Source organism: Suillus subaureus, assembly GCF_016647635.1.
Source record: "Suillus subaureus strain MN1 chromosome Unknown BJ212scaffold_66, whole genome shotgun sequence".
Lineage (NCBI taxonomy): Eukaryota > Fungi > Basidiomycota > Agaricomycetes > Boletales > Suillaceae > Suillus > Suillus subaureus.
The window spans coordinates 92,753-114,298 of NW_024538622.1; the positions used below are offsets into that span (position 1 = coordinate 92,753).

Here is a 21,546-nt window from a genome sequence, read left to right on the forward strand (position 1 = left end):
GATTGTAGCGTTGAGCGTAAAATACGCTTTCAGTGCATACAACCAACGCAGTGCTCCTTGGGGGTTCCCGTCATAGGTGGACGGAGCTCCGGCTTTCAATTCTGGGATATTGGTGGACATCCTGAACGTTTCTGGTCAAAAGATGTTTCTTGTTTCAGGGGAACGTTTTCGTTCTCTCTCCGAGTTCTTCTTGGTTCTTGTATAACCTCTTTGATGAGAGGGTCGATTGGCGACTTTAATCTTTTGTTACGGCGAACCGTAGGTCGACTAGGATAGGCTCGACAATAGACACTCGATAAGAGTGACGTCTAAAGCCGAATCGTTAACCTTACAAATGTAAGGGTCTTTAAGACAAGTTGGAGAGAAAGTGTCTCCGGCTTGAATATCGATATCAGACGTTTTAAGATTGGGGGTCTTAAACGAAGGATGTTCTGGGTGAAACCTAGTAGATTAAAGTGAAGACTAACTAAGTACAAGATCCTGCTTATATAGGTAAGGCCTGCTTTAGGGCCGGTACGTACACGTCATCGAGACGAGTCAGAGATAAGAGGAATGACGTCAGCTAATGATGGCACGAGGCGGTCATGCTGTAATACATGAGTAAGCGAACAAGAGAATAGTCTAATGATGGCACACGAGTGCGGTCATGACGTAGTACAATGGAAAGGTAAGAAAAATGATAGGGGCAACCGTTACTGTAACATTCATAGATCGCCTTGGTCCAATGGGATTCAATATCTTTCATGCTCTGGTGGTAGATCTTCTACATGAGTTTGAAATTGGTGCATGGAAAATGCTATTTATTCACTTGTTGCGAATTATTGTTGTGTATGACAAGAGCTTAATTCATCGATTGGATGAGAGGTATGGTGTCAGATACCGCATTGCTGGTAGCATTGAGCTGACCTCTACCCTCAGGTATAGGCAAACCCTGACGTTTGGTGCAGCCACCATACAAAAGTTTTTGTCTAATGCTTCTGAGATGAAACATATGGCAGCTTGAAACTTTAAGGACCTCCTCCAGGTATAAGTTCACTGCATATTGATATTGAATAGGACACTGACATGCTATGTACAGTGCTCTATCCCTGTCTTCGACGATCTTCTTCCTGAACTGCATAATGGAATTGTCCTTCAGTTACTATTTACCATGGCTCATTGGCATGGTCTAGCTAAACTCCACATGCATTCTGATCTAACTCTCGATATCATGGATGAAGTGACATCAGCGCTTGGAGAACAACTTCGTAGGTTCAAGGCTACAGTCTGTGCCACGTACCAAACCTGTGAGCTGCGCCAGGAGGTTGAAGCACACGCCTGATGCAATGCAAAGAAGTCTGGGAAACAGCCCACAGGACATAAAGGAAAAGGAAGCTCTCGCCTTGTGGAGCAAGGGCAGGCAGGAAGATCAACTCAGAATGATCAGCAAACAAAGACATTCAATTTTCAAATGTACAAGTTTCATGCCTTGGGAGACTACGTGTCTATGATTCGCCAGTATGGCACATGTGATTCATATAGCACTGAACCAGTGTGTCCTATGCTTTTCAATGATGAACTTGACTCATTGACTTATTCAGGGTGAACTCGAACATCGTGCTCCAAAGGCCTGGTATTGCCACACCAATCACAAGTCATTTGTCAAACAGTTGACTCAAATTGAATGCCACCAGGCTCGCATTTGCCGTATTGGGGACAAAAGTGTTCATCGCCCCCATATCAAGATTTCTGAGTTGGCGACAAGCCCTCATGCCCACCACCATATTGGTTTGACCCAAAAGTACCCTGTACACATAGGATCATTCTTGTGCAGCCACCAAGGAGATCCAGCCATCACAGTGAGTCTATTCATGCCCCATCAGGAGACTTCTTAACTGCTCCTGCAGAATTTTTTTTCCAAATTGAAAGCCCATCTATTGCATCATTTTATTACATCAAGCAATTCCCTGGGTTCTAGCACTGAAAATAACACCAACACAATAATCATAAAGGATGATTGAATGTATCAGCATAACATCACGAGGTTCAACTTCACAACCTACGATGTTTGCAGAGGCCAAGATGTGATCAACCCGAGGACTCCCCATTGTAATGTTATGGTTCTCCACGCTGACACTGACATAAGGCATCAAGGTCACAAATATATGTACGGGAAGGTTATAGGAGTATATCACATCAATGTGATTTTTATTGGACATGGTATGGTTGGTTACACTCCCCATCAAATGGAGTTTTTATGGATATGTTGGTATGCACCCATCAATCAGGACTCCACCTGGGAGACCCTGGACCGAGTGGACTTTCCACCCCTAGAGGACGAGCACTCATTCGACTTCCTTGATCCCACAGATGTACTCAGGGGCTGTCACATTATACCTCGCTTTGCCAGTGGCAAGAGACATGTCGATGGATTGGGTGCATCAGCAAGTGCGGGAGACAAGGATGATTGGTGTGAATACCTTGTCAATCGGTGAGTCACTCGAACCATATCATTGTCATACATAGCATCTTCATGACATTTTTATGTCAGATTTGTTGACCGTGACATGCTTATGTGCTTCCACTTCGGGCTCAGTGTTGGGCATGTGTACTCTCACCACCTTGCTCTGCAGGCTGAAATTCAGCAAGATAATATTGCAGCGCAGTCCATGTCCACTTCTCATGTCGCAGAAGATGATGAAGATGCCAGAAACTCTGGAGAGGATGACAAAGGTAGAATTGATGAGGAAGATGATGATGATGATAATCCGATAGTGAATCCCATTGAACAGTGGTATGGCAGTAGCCAAGAATCACTGTTGGAACAGTACAAGGAGATGTATGTGAGCGAGGTAGAATTCAATTACGAAAATTAAATAACATTACAGTGAAAAACGTAATGACACACCATCCACGCCTACTCTAGACACTTGATGGCATTGATCTCGGCTAATTCAGTGTCCATTTTAGAGTACATATAATATTTGATGGACAGGATCCGCTTTGAGATAGTGTCGAGGCGATTTTGCTTGATCTAGCATTGAATTAGAGTTTCAGAGAGGTATGCCCAATAAAAAATTGATGGTGATCTAACTCACAAATCCATCACCCTTTCCTTGTCTTGCCAATAGCCCACAGCTTTCTTGTCCAATGCTCACAATTGCTATATGGACCCAGCTGCAATGCTTGACTCGTTTTTGTTTGACAATCCCAGCCTCATGCCCAACTCAGTAAACCTGCTCACTCAGTTCTTGCAGGGCAATTTCGTTGATCTGAATGATATTGACTTCATCAGTTATTTGTCTGTGGGACATGGGCCGATGCTGTACCCTCTATATGTAAGTACTCATGTTTCTGACATTACAAACATTTATCATTGTCAGCCTAGTGTCGACCAATGCTACATAATGCTGTACATGGTTGATTTTGTGGGAGGTTACATACTAATTTTCTTCTAGTTGACAGTACACATTTCACTCTATGCTTATGTTCTCACATCAATTGTCCATCGTTCAGTGTTCGAGACAGAACAGATGGCAGAAGTTCCCATATATGTCAATTCTGTAAGTGAAATCTTTACTGCATTTGCGGTCCCACTGAGCAGTTTTGCAGTTTTACACTGTGAATGCTCAGTTAGATCTTCCTGTGAAGTCCATGAGGGCAGGTCCCGACAACTGATTCTATGTTGTATATGATGGCGTAAGTCTGCCTTTCAAATCTATAAGTATCTCACCTGATAATATATTGTAGGTTAGTTCTAATGTTTCTAGTACTGTCATTCATCTCGCCCTCCATCCCACTGGTTATTACCCTTGGTCCAATGTTGACCTCACAGCCTTTCAGGCTATATCAGATGCACGCAACAGTGGCAGTATCCTGATCATTCCCGCCCTTGTGATGCCAGGCAATGTAAATGCTCCTGACAGTGCAAATGGTGACAAATATGAGCATTTGATACCTGGAGACCCAGTCAGTGCCCTTGCATCCCCAACAGTGACATCAAACTCACTGACCATCTATTCCTGGATTTCGTGCTCAGGCCAAATGGTGCACAGTGCCCCTGCCAGTGCCCATCAATCTCAGGCAGGTGGCGGATCAACTTGGACTTCCTCATGACAAAAGGCGAAAAAAGCTGCTAAAGCCGAAGGAGGCCTCAAGAACGTCATAGGGAGATTACCAAAGTGGAGGAAGGCCATTGCCTACCTCCAGATCGAGTTAAGAGTATCAGTTTGCACAGGTGAAATCGGAAACCCCCACCTGTTTGATTTTGAAAGTTGGGCTGCAGCTATTCAGCTAGTTTGGCCTTGTGCTCTCTCCCGGGCTAACATCAACTCCAGTGATTTGGAAATAGGTGGGCAGCTAAATCTCACTGACATGCTAGACATGCTGACTGCTTTTCAGTGAAGTTGATCAAAACTGGCACTTACATGACTCTTGAAAGTATATTGGAATTTGTGCAAATTAAATTTTACTTCCATTGGTGTAGCTCATCCCAGAATAGGTCAATCCATCGCTTTCAGAGTTTGTCTACAATATCAAGCACCTGGCATTTCACTCAATCAGTGACTCTCATGGAGGCTTTGGTTTTGATGACTTGGGTGCAGGTATCTTATTGATTGACACAGTCCAAAGACTGCTCCAGCTGTTCATCAGACCAAAATCAAATATCCTGCCAATTAGTGTGAGTGTCCCGCATCCCTTCGGTCGTTAATCTTATTTCACCCCACAGCTTAACAGGTTTGCCTGGTTCCTCACCCACCAAATTGCCAAAGAGATCATGTGGCACATTGTTTTCCGTCCAACTACCTCACACTCTGTTCGACTGGTGTTGGCTGATCTAGAGCCAGCAATGTTCAGGAGTGAAGAGTATCCACCCTTTCCAACTATGTCTCTGCTGGGGTCCAGTGTAAGTCTCTTTCCACTGTGTTTTTCATTCACTTACAACATCTTTAAGTGTTACAGTGCTCTCTTGGATAAATATTCAACTTTGACAAAAATACCTGTCAACCTACTAATTCAGTATCCAACCCTGGCTGAGGTGCATGATCAGCTCTGCGAGATGGCTGTAGTACTTGTCAATGAGCACGATGACGAAGATCACCCAGGACTCATGTCTAGCTTGGCCAAATTGTGCAACATTTCATAAGTTCATTCCAAACCTGTTGTATTGTTGCCTGATAAGAAGACAGGGTCAGTGAAGTCCACTGACTTGGCTGAACGCATGATTGACTGATATACTCATGAATGTCACCTATAGTAGTCTTGTAATGTACATTGGTATCTGTTTTTTTGGCAAACATTCATTTTGGATATTAAGTGTAACGGGAGTGTGCCATGCTAAATGTATCGAGTGTGATCATGTGGTTAGAATGTTAGTGATTCTGTGAGTCAAGTAAGCAATGCCAATGTTCACCTGCCCCATGCTCATGAACACTGTATAGAGATCAAACAAAAACTAGATAACCTTCTCATATGTCAAGAAAACATTAATCATCAAACACCTAACAAACGACACACGAAACACTTGGTATACTAAGCCAGAGATGCTCCCCTCAAACATTTTCCAAACCTAGGATGCGCTCAATTTCATCTAACTCATCCCACAGCTTCCTCAAAAAATCTCATTTTTCCTCGACCATGAGGGTGAGGATACATCTGTCCCATTGTGGCATTGGGATGGGGAGGTGGTGCAGCTGCACTTCATACAGATGGGTTTGCATGCATTCAACCAGGATTGCATTTGCATAGTCCCAGAAAGCCTAGTACATATAGATAGAATAAATTAACCACACAAAAACACTGATGACAATCAGAACTTACTGTCGCGGTTGCGGTAATTGCAAATCCAGGCTGCGCCTCATCCTGTTGCTGTCCCTGTCATATATTGTCATCAGCCCCTACATGTCATACTCACTGACGATGGTTTCAACTCACCGTTGCAGACATCAGGGGCACAAACTCATCCTGCGCCTGATCCTCCTGCTGCCTGTGGTCCTCCTGCTGCCCCTGTTCCTCCTGTTGCCCATGGTCTCCCTGGTTTCCTAGCAGTGCCTGTTGCAGGACATCATTAGCCCATTATGTATCTTACACAACGCGTTGAGTATTACTTACATGATAGTCATTGAGAAGTTGTTGAATCTGCCTCAGATTGCTCAGTTAATCCCCACACATCAAATGTCGTCAAAGACTTACATTGATCTCATTGGCATTCTCTTCAGCCATTGTGTGTGGAAGGAGTATAGTAATGAAGATGCACTTGATTGATGAAGTATGAGTCCTATTGCTGGTATGTACAAGCTTACATAATACAGCCAAACTTTGACATTCCATGAGCAAGAGTTTACTGTCCTGGGAGATTCTTAGTTACACAAGGGTCAGCGATCAAAGAATCGACTAATTCATCAACACATTGTTCAATGCATGCAAAAACTTGGTGCACTACATTTTTTTTCTTCTACACTTCAACTACCACGTCCTTCAGGAGTGCGTCTCTGATTTCTCTGCAGCTTATACCCACCTTCAGCTTCAGCATTGCAGCTCTCCTTACTTCCATCGCCCACCACAATTCATAGCACCTCAAGGTTATCTCTACTATTGGCACCAGGATCTTCTAGGAACTTGTGTTAGGGTACCGGAGCACCACCCGCTATCATTTATTTTCGTCCCTCCACTCAAATTCTCCTTTCTGCAGTGAATGGTACTTCAAATAAAAGACTACAATTGTTGATTTGTTCGTCTAAGCTATTCTGGACACAACTGTCTCGCCATGCTCAAGCACACCTCCATGGATGAAAACTTGAGGCATATTCTTGAACGGCATGACTTTCCCCTGTGTCTCTCCATCACCACCGCTAAACCCGACCTTCATCTTCCCTTTGCCCTTTTTGACATGTCTGGAAAGTCAGCAAGACTGACAGCAGGCTGCACATCTTCCTCTACTGCCATTGCCAGTGCTGCGCCTAACGAGTCCCACACATCTGCACCCTCCCAATCCACATCTGACATGATGTTCACCCACGTGTAGTTCACTGGCCGAGGCTTCATCTTTTTGTCCTTCTTGTCCCTGGTGGGCCTGGCAGTTGCCTGAGAGAACTCAGTGTCATTGTGGACTTGCAAGGTACCTTTGGCATTACCAATGTGAAGTGCCCACGCAGAAATGATTGCTTGTGGTGGACACCACACAGTCGGGTGTGTCGCCTACCAGCATGGTAAACTGCCCTTCAATATTGGCTCATGCAGCATCATGAACTGGAAGGCTGAGTAAAGCCCATCCAGCTTCCCAAATCTCATGACCCCCAATTGTGTTGATGACCACATCAAACTCCTTACATTTCCAGATCATGCCAAGGTATGTTGAACAACAAGATTAAACTTTTCAAGCATGTAACTGATATCTTTTTGCCACAGTATTTGGTCACCGATGTCTGCTGCATTGGCCAGTCAAAAAATACAGATCTGTAAAACTCATTGAATTGTCAGTATGATTTCTTCGGTCTCAATTTAGTAATTAATTCATTTTAAAGTTTGATCGCTGCATCAGCATGCCATCATGTCCAAACTAGGACAACATTGATGTGCATCATCACTTCCAGAATCCTGGTATTATAGGGTATAAGCATTCAACGATTGTGTGAATATCCCGTGAGGCCCTTGCTCCCTTCATACTTTTCAATATGTCAAATATCATTTCAGCTCCTCTTTCTATGTCCCGGCCACCTTTGAAAACCTACTTGTTGGAAATTGAACATGCCGAGAATGCCCTGAGATTATGGCTCTGGAATTTCGGGATTCATGTCGTACATAGTATGCTCACAGTGATTTCATACTGTTCATCCACAAGTTCACATCCAGCTTCCAGACTTCCTGTACATCTCAGCCTCCATGCTGTTTGAATCAGTTGACCCACATGATCTCATAGCTCTCCTCGACATGAGCATCAAGGAGCTTGCTACGCAGATGCAGCTCCAGCAAGAGGACAGTAGCACAGTACTTTTTCTGCAAAGAAGGACATGCTTAATGGAGGAGAGGATGTACCAAGCACAAATGGAGGTTTCATTATTCAGTAAAGCCATGGCAAACTTGTGCAAAAAACTGAACATGACAACTAATTCAACTAATTCACATGAATTATTCTATTCAAAGGGTCATATCCAAAAAATTCAATCTCATTCCTAGCTGCATTGTGCCTCGCTTCAAAGACGCTGCCCATGGATGCTGTCGGGTATGAAGGAGTAGATGAAGAGCTTACCTCAGTCAAATTCAACTGTTCTAAACGCATGCAGGCCACCTGATCCAAATGCATGACGTGGCTTTCTGCATGCTGCAAAGCATCGCTTCTGACATCATCACATTTTAACGACACTACAAAAGTTGGCAATAAAACTAGCCAAACACTCATTGACCCTTTACAACATCCAAATTTTTCTCACCACCAGGAAAAGCTCTTTCAGGCAAGTATTACTAATACTATGAGTGGCCTGGTGTACTGACATCATGCAGCCTGGTGAATCAATCCTTTACCTACCCAGTTACTTGAAAGCCCACATTGATGATGAGGCATGTTGTGCATACGCGAATGCATGCTTTGTGGAAATCAACATGCCCCTAGGCATCAGCATCGACAAAAGCAACATCAACAGCTTCAAAGCAATGAGTAAAACACTAGATGAACTCAAGCATGACTTTTGTATTATGTACTTGAAGAAGCAACACGCACAGTCCGAAGTGGACATGTTATCTGAAGCCATAGCACGCACTGTTGGTGAGAATGGAAATTCTGTTTCGATGTTTTTTATACTAACATTACCATCAACTCATCAGAAGGCGCGTCTTCTGCAAGTGCTACGACAATTGAATCACCCCTACCTGACGATGATTGGTTTGATGATTGGAATTCAACCTCATCCCTATCTTCCGACTCTGCACATCTGTGAGATGTGCTATCGTTGTTTGTACCAGTATTTATCTTTTTCAAAGTTCACCTCTTTCATTTATGTTTAAGTATCTTCTGTTGTACATTGGCCTTGGTTGAGTTTATATTATTCCTGCTGCCTTTTTCATTGCTTGTTTTTTTTACCAATTACCATCTCCCCAGCCCAATGACAGCGCTTTTGACAGGCAGACACATGTTCCACCTATGACATGTATATTGGAGTGATGTCTACTTGCCTGGTGCAAGGTACTGCTCATCATCTCCAACTCAAGTGTACTCCTATCATCCTTTGACTCAAATCACTTGCGACCATGAGCTTCACCACAATGCTTAACCCTCCCCCCCTCCACCCTACTATCTTTGTTTATACAACAGTTACTTTTACCTGTTTTTTTGAACCCTGCTTCTAGTGTACAGATAACATGCACCAATTCACATCATGTTGGAATTCAAACCGTGTGCCTCGTATGAACCAGAATAGCATCCTCGTCGTTTTAAGTTAATGGATGTTCTTTTTGGACTTGTGGAGGGATGGTTCTGATTTTATATTAGTTATTAGGTACCTTGCGCAGTTGTATTATGAGCAGGTCCGTTCTAGATTTTTTGTGTGTTTAAATTGATCAGCATCTAATCATTGTACCAGGGTGATCTGGTGGGCAGAAGTGCCGGGGGTCCTGGCGCAGTGGCTGGAGTCCTGGCTCGTAGGTACCCACTGCAGAGGTTTGGCCTTGGGTTTCCCTTGCAGTCCGTGCTGGTCCACCATCACACACACATCTATGCTCACACATCATATCCAACGCTCTTACATCTAATCATCTCCCCAAACACGACTCACAAAGGCCAACCAAGCATTCGCAACACGTCTCACCAGTGTCCTCCAATGAGAAGACCTTGTATGGGTCCATGACTACCATCTCTTGTTAGTCCCTCACATGCTCAAGAACGTGGTGCATTCTGGTGCTGTGAGTGGCATGAGTGGAGAGAATGGTGGGGATGTGTGAGTGCTTTTTTAATGATGACAGCAAGAGTACTGATATACTACGCATAGGGTCATCAGTCTTTTTCGTGCACACACCTTTCCTGAGTTCTGAGGTGTTTAGGTGTTTAACGTGTATGTCCTCCCCCCCTTCCTCACACCTCTACATTCCTTCCTCAAATACCCTAATCAGCACACTAACCTAACACACCTCCCTAGGCTGCAAAGAAATCCTTGACAGAATGCTAGGCACCAACCTCATCTGTTTTCAAACCTACAGCTACACCTGCCACTTCACTTCCACCTGCATTCATGTGTGCGGGTATGAGACTACTAGTAGGGGTGCTATGGCTGCATTGCTAGTGCATCGAGAGGTGCGAGCATTGCTCTGTGTGGTGCTGGTGGTGCAGGCTCGAGCAGTGTGAGTGGTACCAAGGCAATTCTCAGTGTACCCACCTGTGGAGCAAGCCTCACCTGTGGAATCAAAGCAGGTGTTGAGAAATATGTAGGCATCAACATGCTGGGACATGTGGCTGCTGTTACACATTGTCTGGTTGGGGTGGATGTGGAAAGGGTTGCAAGGGATACATGAGTTTTTTATCTGGTTTTATGTGATGGGCGATTCTGATGCGCATATATGCAATTCTAATATGCACTTTGACATATGCGAACCCTAACACATACACACATGCAAATCATAATGCGCACATGTACACAAACCAGCCTCCACACAGGAATACAACCTTAACTCAAAGCCCTTTGCATGCTCTACAAAGACAAGAATATCATCGCAGGAAGAGGCAAGTTGGATGTTGTCAAGGGGGTTTTGCAAAAGGTGATCTTTCTTTTTTTTCTTGTGCCGTTGACTGACATCATCAAAACTGATGCTATAACACCAGCTCCACACATTTGAGAAGCTCTTGCATGATTATCCAGAGTGGCAGCACAAAGTCTTGCTCATTCAGCTATGTCTAGTCATTCCATTTGCAATTTGCAACAGAACAACATTAAAAGTACAATACAACAAACTGATAAATGCCTCTTCGCAGGGTCAAGTTGAACTCATTGCACATATCAATGGGGAATATGGGAGTTTGGATTTCATGCCCATACACCACTAGTGTGTGCCCCTTTCAACATGTCTTTATGTGTCTAATTCATGATTTGTACCACATCTAATCCCTTTCCATATCGCATCTAATCCCTTCCCATACCCTATCCACATCACACCTAACTGCTGCCACCAAACCCCCTACAACCACCAAACCCTCAGAAAGGATGAATTTTATGCACTGCTGAGCACTGCAGACCTTGGGGTGATCACACCCCCAGAGACAGGCTCAGAGAGCTGTATGGCAACACTGGGAAGCGTCTGTTCTTGTTTGATTATGATGTGAGTGGTGGGTGAGGGATGCAGTATTCGGTGTTGACATTTGATGGATAGGACACACTCATGCTGATCCTCAAGATGCCATTCATGGCGCTTCCCTCTCCTGATGCACTCACTGCGCTTGCAAAGCTTACATCTGACCCAAACAATATCGTGTACATCATTTCTGGTTGGGACCAGGCATTCCTCAAGGAACATCTAGGGCACTTCCCACGCCTTGGGATGAGCGCAGAGCACGATGGATTCATCCATTCACCTGACAGCACTGTGTGGATGAATTTCACTGCAAGTTTGGACATGGGATGGAGGAAGGAAGTGGTGGAGATTTTCAGGTATCATACAGAGTGTACGACTGGGAGCCATATCGAGATGAAGAAGAGCTCTATTACTTGGCATTATCAGTCAACTGAACCAGGGTGGGGGTGCGTGTTCCGGTTCGTGTTTGTGGATTTCGTTGGGCTGATGGTTGTGGGTTGCAGACAGTTCCAGTGCAGGCAGTGCCAGGATTTGTTAGAGAATAATGTGGTGTCCAAGAGCTTGATCAAGATGCTCGTGGGTAAGAAGAATCTGGAAGTGAGGCCTATTGCTGTGAACAAGGTTTGTAGGCTTGGTCTTTGATGTACATGCTAGACTAATTGTTCTCTGAAGGGCGAGATTGTCAAGCATATATTATATCAGAACCCTGGAGTCGAGTTCATCTTCTGTGCTGGCGACAACAAAGTCTGTTCTACTGCTCCTTCCCCCATCTTACTTACTCACCCCCAACAGACCGATGAAGACATGTTCCATGCCCTACTCCTCTTCTCACCTTCCTCAATTGGTAAAGTCACGATGGAGCCCCTGCTCTCAGTGATGCTCGTTGACGATGCCACCAAGGAGTATAGTGATGTAGAGCTCATGGTGTCTCCAGAAGCTGTTTTTACAACTGCTGTTGGACATAGTAGCAAATGAACGCTTGCGAGTTGGCATGTGATGACACCTGAGGAGGTGGTGGAGCAGATGTGGTATTTGGTTGGGGAGACTCCTCAGGGAGAGGAAGTGAAGGGGTATTTGTAAGTTGCCCATTGCATAGGGTTTTTTTTTCATCTTAAGATACTGTCGTGGAATATGATTGATGTGCTTGTGCCTTAGAGTTTCTATAGACCAATAGTTATTGTTTTGATTTCATTGATGCTGGGAGTTTGGCGCACAGGATGTACAAGGGGCTTCTCGGCTTATATTCAGATGTAAATACTTTCAAGTCGTGTGTGCTGCTTGTCACGATTTATGTGTAGCTTGGAGTGCTCATCAATTATACATTATACTTACAAGTGATCCCTTTCAGTCGGCACTATGCAGTATGTGGTGAGCGGCGAGTGCAAGCTAGTATCTATAGGACACTTAAGTCTACTGTAAATGCTTGGCCATGTTGGTAATGGCCAGACAAGCAGGCTGTCATGATTGTAGTTCTTGCACCTTCTATGCAATTCAGATAAGATATCTCACTAATTAAAAATTGTTACAGTAGATTATAATTCTACTAGAGATGCAATGACCTGCAGCCATGCAGTTATCTCACTGTTGTTTGCTTACAATATGCACGCCAAGATGGTATTTCTCTGGCATAGTCTTATCTCATTTTACCTATGTGTTACACCATAAAAAATTATCTAAGGTTAAAAAATGATGTTGCAAGCAAGCTGTCATAATTGTAGTTCTTGCACCTTCTATGCAATTCAGATAAGATATATCTCCCTGTTTAAAAAATGTCACAGTGGATTACAATTCTACTAGAGATGTGATGACCTGCAGCCATTCATTTACAGTGCATGGACATGCAGTTATCTCAATGTTGTTTGCTTACAAGATGCATGCCAAGATGGTATTTCTCTGGCATAGTCTTATCTCATTTTACCTATGTGTTACACCATAATAAAATTATCTAAGGTTAAAAAATGGCATGTCATAATGAGTTTTGGTTACCAATCCTGTCTAGTCATATCAATTTCAGGTTGATTTCCTGATGCAAAAGGTGCAACACTCCTTGGGACCATCTTATCATCTGACAAGACAAATGTATCAACCATGACAGGCGACAGAGTTGCACATCCCCTTCTTATTAGCCTTGCTAACATATGCATGTCCACCTGACTCAAATCATCTTCAAATGCCTTTGTCCTTACTGCTCTACTCCCCATCCCAAAATTCATCTACAAGAAGAAACACAGGTGAGGTGTACTTGAGGATCACCTCATTCATGAATGCTTGATTATAGTTCTATGTCCACTCAAGGTAGCCGCCCATGAAGGGGTCATGCTGTCAGATCCTGTCAGACACAGTCACTACTGTTTTACACTGCTCACAAGCTATATTGTTGACACCCCAGAGGCCATGATGCTGGCTGCTGTTGGCAGGAAAACCTCTCCGGTTACTATGGCCATGTATAAACAGTTTGGAGATTCTTTCCATCATGGACCTCACACATGAGCAACTACACTCTCCCAGCTGGCTACTGTTACAAACTCGGATAGAGTGTCATTCCAATAAAGGAATCAAGATCAGGGTCTATCAAGGACTAAGCCTTATCGAGTCAACGCCTCCCTCAGGAGTGATCTCTTAGACTCCCGCAGGATCTAAGGTTCAAATGGGACAATGACTAGCCTCCTTCCCAAGGAGCTAGAGTTTGAGTATCAAGGAGAACCAAGTAGATTCAAGTTAGAGAAAATACAAGTGGTAACTAGGGTTTATATATGTAAGGGAATCATGCACAGACCAGGCTGGGCAAAGGGTAATGACTACTAAGAAAGGAAGGTTCATGAGAAAGCAAGGTATGAGTCAAAGATAAGGGAGACCATGAGGAAACAGCGCAGTGAAAAGGAAGCGTTAGAAGTACAGCCATATAGGAGTCTGCAGTGATGATGGGAAAAAGAGTGGGGCACTGTAACAGCTACTGCACAGAGTAAAGTTGATCCTGATGACATCAAGGCTTTTTTCATGAGGCACAGAAGTTTCATCTGAATGGTGTCAACACACCATTCTGGCTGGATTGGCCCCTCAGTGATCCATCACACTTTCTTACTCCTGAGTTTCTTCACCTCATCCATTGCAAGTTCTATGACCACAATGCAAAGTGGCTCATTTGTGCAGTTGGTGACACAGAGATCAATTTTCAGTTCTCTGTGTTGCAGGTCATCACTGGGTTCCATCATTTTCATGGTGGGATTTCAAAACTTAAACAGGTTACAGGACATGCTCAATGCAATGTCCAGTGCTCAATTGTTGCAGTCAGTATGGATGCAGTACCTAGCACCATGATGACTGCTGTACAAGCTCTCATGGACTTTCAGTACCTTGTACAGTCACCCATAATTGATGACATCCAACTCACCCATATTTCCACAGCCCTTGAAGAATTTCATGCCAACAAAGATGCAATTATAGACAGCGGATTTTGTTGTGGTCAGCATGGTGGAGTCATTGAGAACTGGTACATACCAAAGCTGGAGCTCATGCAGTCCATAGTTCCAAGCATAAGGAACACTGGAGTTCCTCTGCAATGGACCACTGACACCACTGAACATGCGCACATAACAGCAATCAAGGATCCTGCTTTCTCCAGCAACAACAACTATGATCCCCAGATATGTCGCCATCTTGACCGTACCAATAAATGCTGACCTCGCTATGAGTCTGCTCAACAATATGACAGACTCGAAGCAGCAGGGTTCAGATGATGTTGGTGATGTTGACAACAACATTGATCTCAATGCAGATCATGATGATAATGATGGTGATGTTGGTGCTGTTGATTTTGATGCAGATGTCAATCATGATATCCCAGACCTTCTGGCAATGAGAAAATACCCTGGGCATCCATGTCCGACCACTAATTACTTCAAAATTGCCAAGGTCCTTCAGCACAGGGAAGTGGGAACAGTCCCTGTGCCATTGTGCTCATTCATTACTGAATGCACAGCATTCCACCTCACCTATGACCCATCCATCAGAAATATATCTGTTGACAATGCTGCCATTAAGTTTGGCCTTCCTAACTTACAACACTTCAGTCACCCCTCTTAAAGTACCTCTTAGGTACATATATTCTGGCTTACAATCCCACCTAAGAAGCATGATCTTAGATGGTATTCCCATGCAATGCAGGTTGTATCCCAGGCCAATTCAATACTTTCCCCACAAAGCCTGGGCCTGCTGGGCCAATGTATTTGATCTGTCCCATGACCCATCTGGGTTATCCTAAATTCTTTATTATATGAATGCACAGGGGGTGTCAGGGGTCATTTCTCATGAAAAATTACCCACACATTTAGACACTTAGAGTATATGTTTGTCTTCATATGATCCTTGACCTACAAATGGAGGAGGTGAAAAGAAATTTGTGGTAGGAGGGGGGGTTGTCTTTGAAGATGAGGGAAGAATGTAAGTCAGGTGAGGTCCTTGACCAATGAAATTCAAATTGGCTGGAGGAGGTGGGAAGAAATTTGTGGTAGGAGGGGGGGTTGTCTTTGAAGATGAGGGAGGAATGTAAGTCAGGTAAGGTCCTTGACCATGCCCTCACTCCAGATACTGACATATTTTGCACTCCATCTGGTTAATTTCGTGCAATTGGAACATGCCCTGCACCACAATACTCCAGGTTTTATTAGAGTAAGTGTCATCACATATTACTTTGGATGTGAGCATGAAAGTGGAAACAGAAAGACAGTGACTGGTCAATGTGGGATAGCCCACCACTGATTGGGCTAGCCCAGCACTCTCCTATACATGATGTGGGCTAGCCCACTGCTGGTTTATAAGGTGACTGGGCCAGCCCAGCACTCTCCTATGTATGATGTGGGATAGCCCACTGCTGGTTTATATGGTGACTGGGCTGGCCCAGCACTCTCCTATGCATGATGTGGGATAGCCCACTACTGGTTTATATGGTGACTGGGTTGGCCCAGCACTCTCCTATGCATGATGCGGGATAGCCCACTACTGGTTTATATGGTGACTGGGTTGGCCCAGCACTCTCCTACACATGATGTGGGATAGCCCACCGCTTGTTTGTATGGTGACTGGGCTGGCCCAGTCTAAATGTTATTACTTGTTTATCACTATTTTTCCACATTCTATAAAAGTTCTGTACAGTTTTTCTTCTCTCTTTCTTCTACATTCTATTTTGCAACATCCTCATTCAGTATTAGACCTTCAATTGTTCTCTCTCCTTTCTTTACTATTTCACTAGGTTGCTCATCTGGGTCAGTACTTGTTTTTTTTTGTAATATTCCCTGTGGTGACTTGCTCTTGCAAATCTGACATTAGTTCAGCAGCACATTCCATGACTCACCAACAATCTCTCAAATTCCTAACCTATGATTTCATCAATCTCTGGTTCTTAATTGTCCTCATCCTCCTTATCATCATGATCATTCTCTATGCAAACTACATCCTTTATCTTCAATGCACAACTACCAATAGGTTAAATGCCATTGGGCTTCAACCCACCAGTATGGGGCTTCCATGGACCAGATCACCAAGCCCTTCTGTTCTTGTTGCCTAACCTCACACAATATCCAAGTGCAGGACTTTCATGTTAGTACTTCACTATCCCTTCTTACCCAGCTGCCTGATAGGTGTGATATGGGTTAGCTTCTTACTTGTTCAATATTCAAGGGACAGTCTATTATACACAGCAGGATAGCCCATCACTACTTTCATATGCATGGGTCAGCCCAATACAAGCCCTTATACACAGCAGGATAGCCCATTGGTACTTTCATACATAGTACAGGTCAGCCCAATACAAGCCCTGGGCTGGCCCACTGCATATTGCATAGCCACTGGGCTGACCCACTGCATATATATATCTTCAAAATACCACCAGGGATAGCCCATCACTACTTACATATGTATGGGACAGCCCAATACAAGCCCTGGGCTGGCCCACCACATATTACATAGACACTGGGCTGACCCACTGCATATATATATATCTTCAAAATACCACCAGGGATAGCCCACTTACCATCAATTGATCCTTGGGATGACCCAGCAACTCAATATATATATATAAATGGGATAGTTCATTATTCTTAATTTATTAAGTGGGATGGCCATGATGACCTAAATTTACACATATGAAAACTCTTCAATGCTGACATTATCTTTTGAGTGCCCATTGTGCACCACAGTTTGGGACCACAAAACACATAGTCATTCAAACTATCATATACAAGTACATACACAATAGTTTGAGTGATATGAAACATTAGTCACGGTAAATGAAATCATGATCATGCAAATCATACCCAGGAGCCAGAGTGTTCCTGCCATAATTGGATCTCTCACATGCCCTTGCAACCACTCTCAAAGGGCCTGCAGCTGAAAAATCATGGTGGTGATGATGGGCAACATTATACCCATAGGAATGAAGATGACACGGAGACACCTGCTGTACCTCATCATCCCAGTGTTGAGGTAGTTCATAGTCAGATGTAGGTGCACAAGGGCGAGGTTGAGATTGAAGTCGAGGTCAAGGATGAGCAGGGACAAAGTGCAGAGGTGGCAATTCAACATGTGGCTGCACCATAACAATAATGTACAACCTGAAAATTAACTTGAATGAGATAATGATAGAAGATATCAGTCTTCAGCTCACCTTTGACTTCTTTGTGATGCAAGAGTTTGATGCATTCAAGCTATCAACCTCAGATTCAAGTTGTTGATCTGCTAGACACTTAATTAGAACCTGCAAGTAATTCATGGACTTGCCATAATCCTCTGCATGTGGTTGCTTGTGAGACTTCTGTTGCTGAAATACCAATGGGCAGCATTCTGGAATGGGCAGACCATCATCAGTGTAGTGCTTCTCACAAACAATTGAATATTCACAAGCAGTGGAGGTCTGTTGTTGAGACCAGTGATCCTGAGTAGTATCTTCAAGCTGCCTTCCTCCCAAAGGGGCACTGACATTTAAACCACATATTGATGTTGCTTCCTTGTACTTTTGAAGCAACCCTTTGTGGATGGAGTGCTTGAATTTCTTGGAGTCCCTAAGTTTCTAGAGCATAATGTGGGAAGCACTGGTGACCAAAGGAATGTCAAACATTTTGGGGTTATCTTTTTCACATTGCTTGATGTGATCTGAAGCAACAACATTAGACATGAAAATGAACAGGGCAATAAGTACCTTTCAGCCAAGGAACAATATCAATCTCAGACACAGCGATGTCCAACTTGTCAATGATATCATCAAGAGTTTTATCGCTGCATCCTTGCTTGCGCTGAAGTTTGAGTAAGTTCTCAGCTTCTGTCTTCAGTTCAGTGTCATAATGTTGTGAAGCCTTGCACTTGATGTAAGGCATGACAAGTAACTTCAGGTGTTGTGTGCTGAGGGTGTGGTAGTTGAAGTCTGGGCCAACCGGGGGAACTTCGTCAGGCCAGAGTTTGAATTGAAACTTGTTCTGGTATGCAACATTGAGTAACTTCTGCCACTGGACAGACTTCATTTTGTAGCCGAATTGTTCTGTTGAATTGAATTAAAATCAAGTCATGGATGGGAATAAGCCGAGCTTACCTAGTTTCTCAAGGACCATGACTGGCCAGATACATCAGTAACAATCCTGTGGGGCTTCACCAGGCTTCGAAACAAAATATCATATGCCCCTCCAAACTGCAGCATTGCAAGCTGGTAGTTTTTTGCCCTGGACACATTGTAAGATTAAACTTAGAGTAGTTCCAAGCCACATACTTTGCTGCAGTAATAATCCAATCTAACGCAAGTTGGGCATCCACTTGGCATTCATTGATGAGATCCATGAAGGTGGATGAGCCTGTAACAAAACCCAAGGCCTGTCAGGCCACTTCATCAGGAGTTGAATCAAAGACACAGCCAATGACCTCAATGCCTTCTAGGCGAGAATAAGCTGCAAACTTTGCAACAGTAAGCCATAATACAAACAAGTACTGTCAAAAGACTTACACACTTAGTGAGTGCATCCCTTGTAGACATAACAATACTGGCACACGATCAATTGTTGCTAGCACTGCCCAAGTGACAATCATAGTGTGCTTGTATGTCATCCCACAGCAGGTCACTGTCTTGAAGGCTGTAGTAGTGGTCATGCTGTCTCTTTCTCCAATCACCAAGTTCTACAAGAGGATATTGGTTATTGTGGGCACCACAACATGAGATAAATACTCACCTTCATCAGTTTCTCGAGGATATTTTCCTTTGTACCATCCTTGGTGCATGTTCCATGGGGTCTCTGCCCTGGAGTGTTTCACAGACAACCTGGCCTCAATGAGTATTGTATGTGCAGATTTTCCATATTTGTCACCAATTATCTTGGCAGTGTGAAGTGTCTTGTGCCCAAGCTCCTGCACGTCATCTATGCCTTCCCGGCACAGCCACCCAGGTCTAGAAGTGATGGGAAGGTCATTGTTGTCATCATCAGTCTCCATTGCCATGGAGCTTTTTGGCAGAGCACTGGAGATGGCACTCTTCTTGACTGACTTCATCATCACATGCACAGCAGCCTGGAGTACCTGGGTGGATGGGGGAGTCTCTGTTACTGTGAATTTTGGGGGGAGAGCTTTTGGAGGCGCATGCTTCTTGGGCAATTTCGCCTTTGATGGAGGTGCAGGTATCTCATTGTCATTGTCATTGTCTTCTTCTTCTTTTTCTTCGTCGGCATCTTGATCTTCTTTGTATTCATCATCTTCATCAGACTCCTCTTCAGAAGAGGAAGGATCATGCTGAGCAAGCATTGCATGGCATTCAGCCCATCTCCTTGCTTCTTGATTTTGGTACAGGTAGTTGTTCTCCAAGGAAGAATCTTCATCCTCTGGAGTATCAGAGGGGGGTAAGGATTCTGGGAGACAAAAAGTACTGTTAGTAAAAATGATTCATGGGAAACAGTGGTACATACCACAAATTTTGGGATCATCTACAAGATTACCCTTGTGAGCATCCACTTGTCCTTCACCATTGTCCTCATCATCTGTGACAGGGTCATCAGTCTTGGGGTGGTCTTTGTAATAGTCATGTCAGTGGGTAGTTACTCGGTTTGTAGAATGGCCTGCCCATACCTTGGGTATCAGACTCAGCATCAGTGCGATGGCTCTGTGGTAGCAATGGAGGATTTCATGTGCCAGGCAAGGATGGCACTGTAGTCGTCAAAGCTCATGAATGAGTTCCCCCTCAGCAAGGGGGTAGGTTTGATTTTTTTGGTGGGTGGTAGTGTCTAAGGTGTCATTATTACATTAGTAAATAGACAAAAAGGAAGGAAGGGATGCCTACCATTTTAGTCTGAAGCTTTCAAAGACGACAAATATCAATGTCTTGTGATAAATAAAATTCAAGTAAAAATAGATGTACCATGCATTGGTTGATAGGTGCACCACTGTGGGTACACATCACGAAGTCGACTAACTGGAGTTTCCATCCTGTGGGTTAGCGCACTTTTTGGTAGAAGATGATTTTTTGGGAGGCATGGCAGAGGGAGCTTGACAAATTCTGAACTTAAGAGATCTATGGACACGAATATGACAGAAAGCAGCTTGAAGAACATACGAAGTCCTTTTCAGAGGCCAAGACACAAAGTCTCACAAACAGTGAATGCAAGTAAAAACTGATGTAGGAGTAAGTTAGAACAATAGACAACGTGATGGGGAAATTCTAACCTACCTGACTTTTCAAGCAAATTCTCAAGATGGAAGGAAAATACTGTAGTCAGAATAGTTTTGAGTGACAGAGAGTTGATGGTGAAAATTTTGAGCATACCTGGTTTTTAAAGGTAGGAACAGGGCGCCTACAGTGTACTAGGCAATATATGGATAAGATTGTTGGCTGGATGATGAACAGACTTCAACAGAAGACTTCAATACTCTAATGGCGTGGCTTCCCAGATGGCAGATGACACACAGACCACATTTGGGATGGGCAAGGCCATCAGTGGACATTGCTGTGGGTGGACACTAATTAATGAAAAATGATTAGCAGAAACTGCAGGCTGGACTAACCTGATAGGGCCAGATTGTCAGTAGAGACCACAATGATGAGTGTCACCAATATAGGAGGAAAGAGAGCGTGGATGGATGGCGCATCATCTGTTGGATTGGTCTGCTGGCCGAAGTAGCATGCAGAGTACCCAAATTAATTACGGAAAAGTCTAGTTCAATTGATAATTGTCACAATGAATTGATCAGAAACAATACTTAGACCAGATTGTGGGCAATGCTCTCACCCTGATGGTCATTTACACTGCCAGGCTAATAAATGCAAGTCTC

The 21,546-nt window shown here is 43.8% G+C and overlaps 7 protein-coding genes across 7 annotated transcripts; 5 read left to right on the forward strand and 2 right to left on the reverse strand.

The window, feature by feature from the left end:
- Positions 1-1,450: 1,450 nt before the first annotated feature.
- BJ212DRAFT_1304570 (uncharacterized protein) lies at positions 1,451-5,125 on the forward strand (the record flags this gene model as incomplete). The annotated part of the gene is made up of 16 exons (XM_041333629.1): positions 1,451-1,531; positions 1,581-1,838; positions 2,010-2,088; positions 2,134-2,470; positions 2,613-2,712; positions 2,772-2,822; positions 3,029-3,040; positions 3,111-3,317; positions 3,438-3,542; positions 3,730-3,948; positions 4,102-4,330; positions 4,381-4,419; positions 4,466-4,480; positions 4,584-4,660; positions 4,709-4,885; positions 5,000-5,125. The coding sequence occupies 16 exons, from the start codon at positions 1,451-1,453 to the stop codon at positions 5,123-5,125; spliced, it is 2,112 nt and encodes a 703-aa protein (XP_041186606.1).
- A 1,718-nt stretch (positions 5,126-6,843) lies between these two features.
- BJ212DRAFT_1285061 (uncharacterized protein) lies at positions 6,844-7,023 on the reverse strand (the record flags this gene model as incomplete). The annotated part of the gene is made up of 1 exon (XM_041331864.1): positions 6,844-7,023. One exon carries the CDS (start codon positions 7,021-7,023, stop codon positions 6,844-6,846), a length of 180 nt encoding a protein of 59 aa, XP_041186607.1.
- Positions 7,024-8,472: 1,449 nt separating this feature from the next.
- On the forward strand, positions 8,473-10,479 carry BJ212DRAFT_1304573 (glycosyltransferase family 20-domain-containing protein; the record flags this gene model as incomplete). The annotated part of the gene is made up of 8 exons (XM_041333630.1): positions 8,473-8,740; positions 8,800-8,908; positions 9,471-9,498; positions 9,555-9,616; positions 9,836-9,873; positions 9,960-10,022; positions 10,107-10,308; positions 10,335-10,479. 8 exons carry the CDS (start codon positions 8,473-8,475, stop codon positions 10,477-10,479), a joined length of 915 nt encoding a protein of 304 aa, XP_041186608.1.
- An 861-nt stretch (positions 10,480-11,340) lies between these two features.
- Positions 11,341-12,752, forward strand: BJ212DRAFT_1304574 (trehalose-phosphatase-domain-containing protein; the record flags this gene model as incomplete). Its single annotated transcript, XM_041333631.1, has 8 exons — positions 11,341-11,699; positions 11,757-11,874; positions 11,926-11,997; positions 12,046-12,177; positions 12,265-12,329; positions 12,470-12,503; positions 12,552-12,621; positions 12,700-12,752. The coding sequence occupies 8 exons, from the start codon at positions 11,341-11,343 to the stop codon at positions 12,750-12,752; spliced, it is 903 nt and encodes a 300-aa protein (XP_041186609.1).
- Positions 12,753-13,488: 736 nt separating this feature from the next.
- BJ212DRAFT_1285083 (uncharacterized protein) lies at positions 13,489-13,743 on the forward strand (the record flags this gene model as incomplete). The annotated part of the gene is made up of 1 exon (XM_041331865.1): positions 13,489-13,743. A coding segment is annotated over one exon (255 nt), but the record flags the coding sequence as incomplete, so codon positions are not given.
- Positions 13,744-14,336: 593 nt separating this feature from the next.
- On the forward strand, positions 14,337-14,933 carry BJ212DRAFT_1285084 (uncharacterized protein; the record flags this gene model as incomplete). Its single annotated transcript, XM_041331866.1, has 1 exon — positions 14,337-14,933. A coding segment is annotated over one exon (597 nt), but the record flags the coding sequence as incomplete, so codon positions are not given.
- A 1,791-nt stretch (positions 14,934-16,724) lies between these two features.
- BJ212DRAFT_1304576 (uncharacterized protein) lies at positions 16,725-20,751 on the reverse strand (the record flags this gene model as incomplete). Its single annotated transcript, XM_041333632.1, has 21 exons — positions 16,725-16,817; positions 16,914-16,936; positions 17,162-17,233; positions 17,282-17,311; positions 17,390-17,478; positions 17,605-17,631; positions 17,714-17,836; positions 17,859-17,872; positions 17,915-18,316; positions 18,347-18,399; positions 18,446-18,781; positions 18,833-18,853; positions 19,007-19,028; positions 19,238-19,274; positions 19,344-19,407; positions 19,461-20,129; positions 20,187-20,288; positions 20,347-20,380; positions 20,558-20,572; positions 20,636-20,660; positions 20,720-20,751. 21 exons carry the CDS (start codon positions 20,749-20,751, stop codon positions 16,725-16,727), a joined length of 2,283 nt encoding a protein of 760 aa, XP_041186612.1.
- Positions 20,752-21,546: the final 795 nt, after the last annotated feature.